This window comes from Xiphias gladius, chromosome 21 (genome assembly GCF_016859285.1).
Source record: "Xiphias gladius isolate SHS-SW01 ecotype Sanya breed wild chromosome 21, ASM1685928v1, whole genome shotgun sequence".
NCBI classification, from domain to species: Eukaryota; Metazoa; Chordata; class Actinopteri; order Istiophoriformes; family Xiphiidae; genus Xiphias; species Xiphias gladius.
Window position 1 is genome coordinate 31901889 of NC_053420.1, and position 12278 is coordinate 31914166.

Consider the following 12278-nt stretch of genomic DNA (forward strand, 5'->3'; position numbering starts at 1 on the left):
ACACACACACACAGGCCTGGCAACAGGTGCTGGGGGTGTGTTTGGGTATTTAATCCTATTGTGGAGCAAAGCTTAGGTCACAACCCCATGTTCTGCACAGACTCCACCCCCGCTGCTGTGTTACTGGCAGCAGGTGGTGCCACCCCACATTACCCAAACTGTTGCTCTGCTGCATTCAGGTCTTAAAGGTAAATATATATAAAAAAAGTTCACCTTGCTGTAGAACGTTATGCAAGTTCAAATCACAGCTACAGATACAGGACACTGAGATGACATTTTATCACTACATTTTATAAATTAAATAGTATTCAATAGCACCAAAACCCACAGTACTATTGGGGAGAAGTTTTTGGTTTCAGTTGAAACATTTAATGCAGTGTTTGGCTTGGTTACGCAAAAATCAAGTGCATCACTGATAGGTCATCCCAAGATCCCGAATCCCAAGTGTGAAGACGATGGTCAGATGCAAAAAAAGTGTGAAACCCTGTCAGTTTTTAAGTTATTCCTTGGAACCACAGCAGGATTCTGTCAGCTTTGTCCCATGTGATTTGAATGCATCATGACACCAGCTGCCTCACACCAGGAAGTGGCATGGGATTGACCTCTGTTTGTGTGTGTGTGTGTGTGTGTGTGTGTGTGTGTGTGTGTGTGTGTGTGTGTGTGTGTGTGTGTGTGTGTGTGTGTGTGTGTGTGAGTGTGTGTGTGGGAATGTTTTTAAATTCTGGTGGGGACTTCAAACTGAGTACGCACCAACCCATGGCGACTCATGTCACTCATGGGGACAGAATTGAGGTCCCCTGGGTCAAGACTGCTATTTGAGGGTTAAGACTTGGTTTTAGGGTTCAGGTTTGAATTAGGTTTAGGTTAAGGTTAGGGTAAGGGGCTAGGGAATGTATTATGTGAATGAGATGTCCCCACAGGAATTGGGGACAAAATTTTGTCTGTGAATGTGTGTGTGTGTGTGTGTGTGTGTGTGTGTGTGTGTGTGTGTGTGTGTGTGTGTGTGTGTGTGTGTGTGTGTGTGTGTGTGTGTGTGTGTGTGCGTGTGTGTGAGTGAGAGAGAGCGAAAGAGATTGCTGTGTTCCAGATTTCAGCAAAGAATCATGCTGCTGTTGTCCAACTTGATTAAGCCAATTATCACTGGTTATATAATCACCATCTGATGTTTTATTCTCCCATGATGCAAGAAAAGGTACTGTCAACAAGGAAATGGTAGAAACTGATGTGTAAATCACATGGGAGGCAGCTATAGTCTTTTTGAGCCACCGAAAATAATACCAGAAGACTGCTGAAATTAACGGCTCTTACTCTGGTATGAACTCCTTGTTAGACCACAAAATACTAGCTAATACTTGGCCAATAAAGGATTTACAGTTATCAATGTATGGCTTACTGGATGTGTGCCTATACAATATGCCAGTATACTAGACTGTAAATTTTGTATCTTCAGGCTCCCACCTGGCAGCCAACGTCAAAATATCTTTCGTTAGAGGAAGAAAACATATCTGCATCACTCAAACATTAGCACACACCAGGCATGGTTTTATCATTATACTAGAGAGCACAAACCAAGCACAATATCCTATACATTTATATGCAAGCCAGATCTCAAAAAGAATAATTTCCAGACAACATTTAAGATCAGTGCTTTATTTAAGATAAGTGTTTATCACTTATAATAACGTGGAGGAAAGTGTAAAATGTGTCCTTCAGCTGTGGAAGGAATATGTAACTGTCATGACTTCTTTATAAAGCATTATCTTACTATGTGTTATTATCCTGTGGTCACTACTTTGTTCAAATGCCCACTGCTCTGTACGATTATAGACTGCTCTAAGATGTACTCCTGGCTGCCTTGGCCTTCCCTTGAACCCATGCTAAAAACCCCATAGTCACTCTAATAATGTTGTTGAACTGTCTCTCCTTTTCTTACATCTTTCATGCATTGCCTAGATGTTCTGAGTGAAACAACCTGTTATTATGGGTAGGTTTTCCCTGCTGCAGCAGGACAAACATAACTCTTCTTCTTAAGACAAGGCCTGCCTCAGATTCTGATTTACTTGTCTACAACAAATAATTAATCGCAGCAGAATTCACCCATAAATCCATAGATGTTTGGCTGGACATTTTGGTTATTAATGAATAATAGATTTGGCCATTGTAGATTCTGAAACAGGATATAGGAAGATCACAGAAACATCAGAGCTGCAGGAACTCTTCATCCATCACGGCATCAATATGTTAATGCGGAGGCAGGTTCTGCAACATCATTATACTGTATGTAATCATGTATAATCTGTACCAGGAAGAAAAACCTCTTGTTTAGAATAATCTTTTTTGTTCAAGTTTTTAAAGCACAAGAAAGTGGAGAGAAAATGACTTCAGACTTAAGAACACAAACTTCATCCTATGATTTACAAGACAGTATCAAGGTTTTATATTTTGTCATGCTGAGCTACAAGCCCAGAATATATTTTAGCTGTGAAATGTACTCTAAATACATAGGCCTGAAAATATGGTCTTGGTATTAGTTCCCCGTACATCTGAATGAAATTGATATTTAATAACATTTTTTGTTATATATTCATAGCAACAAGCCTGCCAGCCTAAACAATGAAACAGGTCATTTGTCATTTTCTTCCAGAATGACCCATATGAGGGTTTTCTAATATAGCACCCCATTGTCCCAATGACCTACTGTCATATGATAAATGAAAGTGACAAAAATGAGTGATATATTTTTTTGATGTGGTGCCCCTATTGGCAGGATAACATGTCCAACAAGTCTTCATACCTAAACATAAAAATAGGACAATTGGTGCTGCCTTCTAAAACAACCTAAATGATTGTAGTAGTTTGGGAGAATGCTACATGTTTAGTTTTTTATTTAAATAAACACCCCCTCTGTTGTGTTGTTACAAATATGAACTATTCTAACATTCTAAATTAAGGCAATACACTTTGAAGTCAGTAGATGGGGCTCTAGTGCTGCTGTGGATCCACCAGAGAGATAATAGCTACAGGCTTAGCACATTCACGTACAGCTCAGAGTTATATGAGCTCTGGCCTGGGTGAGATGCTAATCTTGGTCCTCCCTCTGTCAATCCAAGGGTACTTGAGAACTCATTGTTATTCCCATGAATTGATTCTAAATCTAATATGAATGCAGTGCTAATTGTTTTAATTGCTGTAATGTGTCAATATAGTTTTAAGATCTGTGGTATGTATGACAAGTGTTGTGGTTGATTGTCTCTGCAAGCGTCGTCATGCTGAAAGTAGCTGTTTCCAGGAACTTCACTTATACACAGTAGTTTTGTAAGTGTAACTGATAGTAGCCTTTAGATTATTAGCCAGGAAGTAAGTAAGTAAATGGAAATGAGAGATATTTAAACTAGTTTTACATTTCCTGTCACTCACTGCGAAATGGTGTGGTTATGAATAAGTTGTGTTGTTCCAGTGTATGTTTATGTTGAATTCATGTTTACTTGTTTTCCTTTGGGAAGAATGTTTTACTGTATGTAATTTTATGTTGTTTTGGTTAAATCCTTATTTAAGTAATTTATATGTTTTAACTTTCACTTTACTCACTGAGCTTTGAGATAAAGTGTCTAAGAATTGGCTGAAATTGTATACAGAAATAAACAAGCTATGTCTTGGATAAAATGCTAACCTTGGTAATCACTCTATCAATCCACAGATCCACATGCTGCCAGTCCAGATTTTCCCTAGGTATGGTGTCTGTAACATGATTGTTGACAAAATCAATTTATATGACCCTTTTCTGATCTTCTGCCTCTAGGGTTCAGGTGTGGTTAAGGATAGGCCACTAAAACCTCTTGGTTAAGGTTTCGGGAAGATCATGGTTGGGGTTAAAAGAAACCCCTGTTGTCGGCTAGTAGGAGAGAGAATGTAAAGCAGTCTCTGGTGTCAAAGTCATACACTTCTTGCACCCAACCATCAGCCCTGACCTCCTCTATAAGAAGTTGTGCAGCACTATAACAATGTCATGCTATTTCCGCCTTTGCTTCATCAAGCATTATTTGCACGGCCTCAAGAAGTTCCATATCAGAAAAATGTAAACACAGGTCCTTTTAAGTGTTTGATCAAACAATTGTTACTATGGTTTTTCTGGTGAGACCAGTCTTATTCCTAATGAAAATTTTTTTTTAAATGAATGCTAGGATCGTTAGGGGTAGCCACTTTTAATGATGTCAGATGTCAGATGTCATGCTGCTGCATCTCCATCCGGAGTTCATGGGACTCCACTGCTCTCATGTTAGAAAAGTTGGACAAGATGCGAAACCATAGGCTGTATTCTGACTGTTTCCAAGTTGGAAATAACAGCAACTCTGTTCTGCTAACGAATAAAAAGGTAAACCTTTGTTTAGGTAAATTATGTTGTGTTGATGTTTTCTTACACAATCATAACATAGCAATCCACTACTGTCTTTTAACTTGCCATGATTAAGTTAGTTCAGGTGTATTTTAGACAGAGTGGTGACATTTAATTACAGTATGAATCAGATGTTACTACATGTGTAATTCCCCACTGGTTCCGTTGTAAATTTCATGAAGCAGTTTATTCAAAGAGAGGAGACCCTAATTTATACATTAGTATAAACCATTCACCCACAACATTAAAACCAGTAACTGGTCTTTTTCTTTCATTAAGTCTCTTTTCTTTCATTTAGGCACTGTATCTACACAGAATAACCTTATTTGGATATGTAGTAACTATGACATACAATATAATGCTGACAGAAGTAGATATCGATTTATCTTATGGACACCACTATGGAAAGAAAGGCATATAAGGCAAGACTATTGTTTGCAAAAGCTTTCAAAAAAATCCCGCAAACTTAAAGGAGCTTGAACACACAGCAGTGGAAGCGTGGCAGAAACTACCAGCAGACAGGTGCCAGAAGCTTCTAGATGGCTACAAGAAACATTTAGAGGCTGCCATTGTTGCCAAAGGTTCTGCAACCAAATATTAGTGACTGTGTTGGGTGTACATTTTGTGTTTATATTATTTCAATATTATGCAAGTTTTGTTTTTTTATTTTCCTTTTGTTCAGTAACATTGGACATCATATTAAAATATTTTGATTAAACAAAATTGTTTATTTTGCATTTTTTCTGAAGTTATTGGAAAAATAATTTCAACCAGGACTTTAACATTTGAATATCTCGCTATTTAAACCAACAGTTTTAGCAATCATTATTTTGTTAGCTGTCAGCAACATCAGTTCCCTCTTTGAGAAAACTCCTTGAGTTATAGATGCCAGTAGATCAGAGGCTAGCTAAGAAAAACTTTGCCTCTGTATTTCATTAAAGCTATACAATTAAATTGTGTGGTGCTTGTGAGCAGCTAAAAACTCCACTGAAGGTTTCCATGTTCTTCTCACCTCAGTATCTCTAATGTACAAAACTTAGTAATGATGCATTTTTCCCTTCCCATCTTTGACCAACAACAAATGCGGCATCAGACATGCAACCAATCATCCACTCACTTTTCCTGGCCTCTAGGCTACCACCAACTCAAAAGTAGTTCATAAGTGATTGAGCGGCTGTACCCACCTCCAGTAGATGAGCACAGCCAGCAGGAGGATGAGGCAGAAGAAGGTTAGAGCTGAGACCACCACCAAAGGTACCAGCCACTCCACATGGCCCAGCCCTGCCCGAGACCCGGGCCTTGGCTGGCCGGTCAGATTGGTCACTGCATTAGGACGGTCTGGAAAAAACAATGGAGAAATTAATGAGGGACAAAAATGAAGTGCATAGGCATTTTGTGTGGACAGAGAGGCTATGGTGGGAGAGGCAGAATGAGGATTTGACTTAGAAGAGGGCAAAAGAGATGGAGAAGAGAAGGGTAAAATAGTGAAATCAAGTACCACTTATCTCTCATTGTGGAGCCGTTTCTTAAAAAAATTATAAAAAAAATACACCCTCATCAAAGTCCCATTGCCCTTATGAGATCTAGTAGATTTATTCTATCAATTTATTCTGACTGTATCAATTACATGTATTCTATTCAATTTGAAATAAAGTAATGAATACTATATTAAAGTGGCAAGTCTCTGCTTTAATTTGAGTAGGTTTATGTCAATATAGAAAGAACTGTTTGGGAGATATAGCCCATTAAACACATAGTGTCCACATTTTAGGGGTTCAAAAGTAATTGGACACTTGGCTACATAAATGTTTCTTGGGCAGCTGTGTGGTTGTTTCAAAGTTAGTTTATGCACAACAAAAGCTCACCATTGGCTCAGAGGTGACTGAGGGTTCAGAGTAGCCATTTAGATTGAAGTGGAGTTCTCTGTCAATATGATGATTGAAGAGGTGACCATGCAAGCTAATAAAAATATAATGAGGCTCAAAAACGCAAATATCTATCAAAGATATCAAAAGTAGCTGGTTTGCCAAAATCAATAGTTGGGTATTTTCTAAAAAAGCAGGTATGTACAGGAAAACTAGAAAATGTCAAACGACCTGGTAGAAAATCATTTGCATGGTAAAGAAAAACCCCTTTATGACTGCACAGCAAGTTAAGAATGTGCTCCAGGACGTAGGCAGACATGTTTCCTTTTCAACAATCAAGAAAAGACTCTATGACCAGAACCTCAGGGGATTCACCACAAGATGCAAACTCCTGGTAAACCTGTATAACAGAAAGGCCGGGCTGCAGTTCACAAAAAAATACAAATAGAAACCGGTAGAGTTCTGGGACACAGTTTTATGGACTGATGGAACAAAAATCAACCTCTGTCAAAATGATGGTAAGAGGAAAGTGTGGAGAAAAAAGGAACAGCTCATGACCCAAAGCCTCCTCCTCATCTGTCAAACATGGTGGTGGTTCTGTTGTGGCTCGGGCATGTATGGCTGCCGACGGAAATGGCACATTTATTGGTGACTTCACTGCTGTCGTAAGCAGCAGAATGCATGCAGAGGTATGCGGGAGCATTCTGTGTGCTCATCTAAATGCAATGAATCAAAACTCATTGGACGACATGTCATCATTCAGCAGGACAACGATCCTAAACGTAAGGCCAAAGCAAACACAGAACTTTTCAGGTTGAAGAGTCGGAATATCCTTGACTGGCTGAGTCAATCACCTGATGTCAGTCTGACAGCATTCCATTTGGTGAAGACCAGACTAAAGGCAGAGAGACCCCACAACAACAAGAGCTGAAGGCGGCTACAGTGAAGCTCTGGGAGAGCATCACCAGGGAAGATACAATGTCTGTGGGTCAAAGACTTCAGGCAGTGACTGGGTTTTCCACTAGATATTAAATATGATGTATGATGATGACCTTGTAAAACTGCAAAGCTGCTGCACCTATTACTAGAGAGAGCATTGCTTTTAGGTTACGCTTAAATGTCATCATGAGAAAAGAGCATAAATTATATCCCATAGGCTATTTTCTTTAAAGGAATAGTCTGACATTTTAGGACAGGTCTTTTGACAGCTTTAGAGTTGTTGGATGGTGGATTTGTTTTTTTTCCACTTTTAATAGCTTCCAATACATACTCAGACAAATTCTTTGAGTTTTTGTGTGCTCTCACATTAGCCTGGAGATCAGACTGAATTGTCATTTATTCATCCTGACTTTGTTTGTGTGTGTTTTTTGTTTTGTTTTGACCTAACCAATTGCTTGCATTATTATCAGTCAACACAGCAGCTGGGGTAGCAGTTGTTATAGGAGCATCTAAATTGGTGTGTTTGAAGAATTATATTGAGTTATATCTGTAAGTTGACTTACAACAGCCAATATACCTGCAATAATATCAGCTAATATTTGCTTTCTCAAAGTTAGGATTCCTAATTTTATATTGGGAGAAGCGTTCCAAAGTTGTATTGGCATCTGTTGGAACATGTCGTTTTTCATTTCCTGTTCATGTTGATGAATTAGAATTGTATATATTTTGGATTTGGGAAAAAGCTTATTTGCTAAACTAGGCTAAACACGTGGACCTACTATATCACTGCACAGGACACACAGAGATGAAACGGTTCAATATCTCATGCTGGGTAAGACAGCAAACAAGCTTATTTTCCAAAACATGAGGTTGTTCCTTTAACTTCATCTAACTGAAAAACTCAGGATGTTGCAACAAATACAAACTATCTCATAAATCGAAATGAATAGAGATTAGTACAGACTGCCAGTCCAGTTCCCAGCTAATGTCTTCCCTACCCTGAGCTCTGCATGCTATGGAGACTGTTTGAGGAAGTGCAGCCAGATAACAGCATCAAAACAACACACAGCTCTGGTCAATTTGAGCCATTTGTTAAATCCAATTTGCTTTTAGGTCGCTTAAAAACCACCACCACCACCTACCCAGTTCAGCTGTTGCAGCCGTGACGTTGCTGGAGCTGACGCTGGCACCCATGGCCTTCAATCTGCAGCTTTGCCTGGAGCCGAACATTACATCAGACCGGGCCCCTGCACTGCACCACAGCTGGCTAGCATCCCCACTAACTCTGCTCCCTTGTATCCACACACACACACACACACACACACATACACACCCACAGTGCACACAGGGAAAACTAGAGATGCTGTCTGCCTCTTTCCCTTCTACTTTCCTTGTGCTTTTGTCTTATGATTATGGCGGTCTGCAAAAATAAAATAAATAAACACTCACCAGCAGCATGCAAACACATAACACACACACAAACCAGTCACTAATGTGCAGTGAGATACATACAGGCGCTAACACATCAAACACACACATGTAACTATAAATGGAGCAGAGGCTTTTTTCCCTCCCCTGCAGCTGAATCTGGCCTCCAAGCCTTATCTCCTTTTGACATATCTGAAAGTAGGCCAACACTCAGATCAGAGCAAGAAAAGAAGGAGAGGCAGACAGGATCGGGGAGGGGGGGCGCTGGAGGAGTGAGACAATTGGAGGGGGTTGGTGGGCAGAAGAAAAGAGAAGATGGAGTAAAGGAAGGGATGGAGAAAGTAAAGAAAAAAATTAAAAGTAAGGAGAAAAAAGGGCAAAGTTAGATCAGAAAAGAGAAAGGAAGGAATGGAGGAAAAGGAGAGGAATTAGGACAGAAAATTTTGAGATAAACAGAATAGATGTCATGTTTGCAGTTCTATGACTGTAGCTTTGACGACCCAATTCCACCGGCTTTCTGAATCAGGGTCCCCACTGTGTGGCCCCAGAGAAACTACATGTCATATGTTTCAACTTTCCACTATCACATCACTTCTACAACATTTCTAAGGTGGCCTGAGGAACAGTGGTGGGAAAAGTAGTCAGATCCTTTACTCTAGTAAAAGTAGTATGATCCTTTACTCTAGTAAAATATTATCAGCAAAATATAAATGTATGCAAAGCAAAAATACTCACTGTTACAGAATATCCCCTTTCAGACTGTAGGGCTTTATTATAGTAATAGTAATAATAACATTACTATAATAACATTATAGTAATGTTACTGATGCATTCATGTAGTCAGCATTTTAATGGTTCTGGACATATTGGAACTAATTTTAACCACATTGTATGGGGTAGTCTGGTCTAGCATTGCATTTATCAACACATCTTATTATTGTATTATTCTGTTTGTAAAAACTTAATCTGCACATAACTAGTAGCTCCTGCCGTCTAGTGAATATAGTGGAATAATGTGTCACAAAACTATCTATACTAACTATCGTTGTGTTGTAACTGACCCTGTGCTACTGAGTGCTAGCTTTGAACTAACTTACCTTACTTAGCATAGTTTTCAGCGCATGTGATTTTTTTGGGAGATTATGACAGACATTTTGGGTGCATTCATTTTCATTCTTGCATTGAAATAAGTGGTTTAGATCATTACATTACTGTCTGGTCATCTGAATGCTCATGTTGCTAGTCCTGTTGTTAGTTAACCCTGTGACTGGCAGATTCACCGTGGCAGATATCTATCGAAACAAATTGCAACCAAAGAAGGATCCAACTGTGGACTTCACATCTTCCTTTATGGTCCCCACAGGTAAGCTGCAACACTTCCTTTTCTGCCACAAAAGTATAAAAGCAAATAAGCTACGACCTTCATGGTGAATTTAACTTTTTTTAACATCTTCTCTGTAAAAACAATTGTATAAATGACATAAAAACCCAAGAAAGCCATACAAAGAGTGAAATGTTCAGGTATTACTGTGCAGATACAGTATAACTTTATCTTCAGTCTTTTATAAACATGGTTAACTAACATTATTATCTTACCATTAGCAATGACATAACTTGAGCAGGAAGGAATTAAAAATATATGTTATACTTGAAAATCTGTTTTTTTAATATCTACATTTAAAGAACATGTTTTAAAGGTAGCACCAGGTTGTATTTTTTTAGGTGATTAAGCAGAGCATTTCTTTCACATCTAATACACAACAAAAAAGAATATTTAGCTAGTTTTTTACCCAAAGAAAAACATTACGCCAATGCTACTTAAAGTCTTGGGCAGAAAAAACATGACTCCTTCAAGGCATGAAAAAAAGACAGCTAATGGAAGTCGTGCATGAGGACCCAACTATCTTCCCATTGAATTCACAGACCTGGAGTCCCAAGATGTGAGGTCCAAAGTTTGACATTCTTGGCAAGAGCAGGATGTAAACTGGGCAGCACAGTCCTGACATACGTTCTCCTGAACCTTGGAATTTAATGTCTACCGATTCCCCTGATGTCAGCTATGAAAAAAATATGTAAAGTGTTCTTATATATAAGAAATATAGGAAATTATAGGAAAGATGGACAAAATGCTGGAACAAGTTACAGGTACTGAAATGTAAAAAGTTGAGATGGTTCGGGTATCTGATAAGGAGGCCTCCTGGGTGACTTGGAGGTTTTCCAGGCACATCCAACTAGTAGGTAGACCCAGAACACACTGGAGAGATTACATAGCTCCTCTGGCCTGGGATTGCCTCGGAGTCCCCCAGGAGGAACTGGAAAGCATTGCTTGGGAGAGGGGCATCTGAAGCCAGAGGGGCGTGTCTCCAAGAATATTGCATGCCTTCGAGCGTCTGGCAGAGCTTGCACTGCCTGTTTTGCTAGTTACCCAAGGAAGTTTTGAGAGCCTGCAAACAAATGATAACTGAGAACAGAGATGTAACATGATCACAAACATTGCAGGTTGCCTCCTCAAAAGGCTGCAATATCTTAACTTTAGCCTCCAGTAAATAGCCTCATAAATCAATTCCGTGCCCCCATGGCAATGATTGCCATTTTCCAGCACATTAGACTTCCACCTGGTTTACACGTCATACACTCACAGGCGGGCCAGTCTCCTCCTGGATTTCATGGAGTTTCACAGTAGCCATGTTTGAGCAATGAACAAACGCTGTGATGTTCCTGCCGATGGTGATGGCAGGGTTCACTCCTTGGCACTCATTTAGAGCATTTGAAACTACCATTTGCAGGGAGTGAGCCATGCAACTGATGTGTATACCTTCACCATGTTCGACGCATTGTCTGACAGAAAACTGACCACAGACCTCATTTTGCCATGTTGCAATGAGGTTCTGGTGCCGATCTAGTATATTCACTTCAGTGTGATCCACAGTGATCATGGCACTGTTGATCAGATCCAGTGATCTCAAGTCCTACCCAATGCCCTGTGAGTAACATATGGACATTAGTGGAAAATTTGCTCGTCCAGGTGTCTGTGGTACAGTGTACCATATCGCCCTCCACGCATAACAGGGATTTCCTCACCTTTTCCCTTAACATCACTGGACAGGTTTGTCACAACTACGTGAAATGAATATGTGAGGGTACCCTGTAAAATGGTGCAATGACAGTTAGAAGCTGTGTTTTCCACAGACGAGTAGGGCAAGAGGTCCTGGCAAATCATTAAAAAAAAAAGATGTAAAAAAATTGTGTATGTGGGAATGTGTAGGCATGTATGTATGAACAGAAAGAATTAATAATTAATAATACTAACTTTTTTGTTTTTATTTTTTTTTGCTTATTAATCATTTCCTTTCTTTTCCTTTTTCTTGACATGCTGACCTGTTACCTATCCGTGTCCTTTTGTAAAACAATATCATCACTTGTTACCTTTGTATTTCTTAGCATGTCCATACTGTCCATATATGTATGCAATAAATGTATGCATTAAATGGTGAGTATAATAAAGGGGATAAAAATCCCTTCACCCACAGTTTCTGTAATTTGCTTGGCAGTCAGGTGGTTGTCCGGGTGCAGTGTTTTTGATTGAAAGCAGCTATTACTGGTGACAAAGAGGAGGCTGATTGTGGCTGTGTATTAGCCCTTGCGATGGGGGC

At 39.4% G+C, this 12278-nt stretch overlaps 1 protein-coding gene across 1 annotated transcript in view; it reads right to left on the reverse strand.

Annotated features, from left to right (window-relative positions):
* Positions 1-12278, reverse strand: part of LOC120807313 (receptor-type tyrosine-protein phosphatase gamma-like) — a 207253-nt gene that overhangs the window by 57389 nt on the left and 137586 nt on the right. Inside the window, exon 12 of the mRNA XM_040159103.1 lies at positions 5578-5731. Within this exon, the coding sequence (XP_040015037.1) occupies positions 5578-5731 (154 nt within the window). The remainder of the gene's footprint in view (positions 1-5577; positions 5732-12278) is intronic.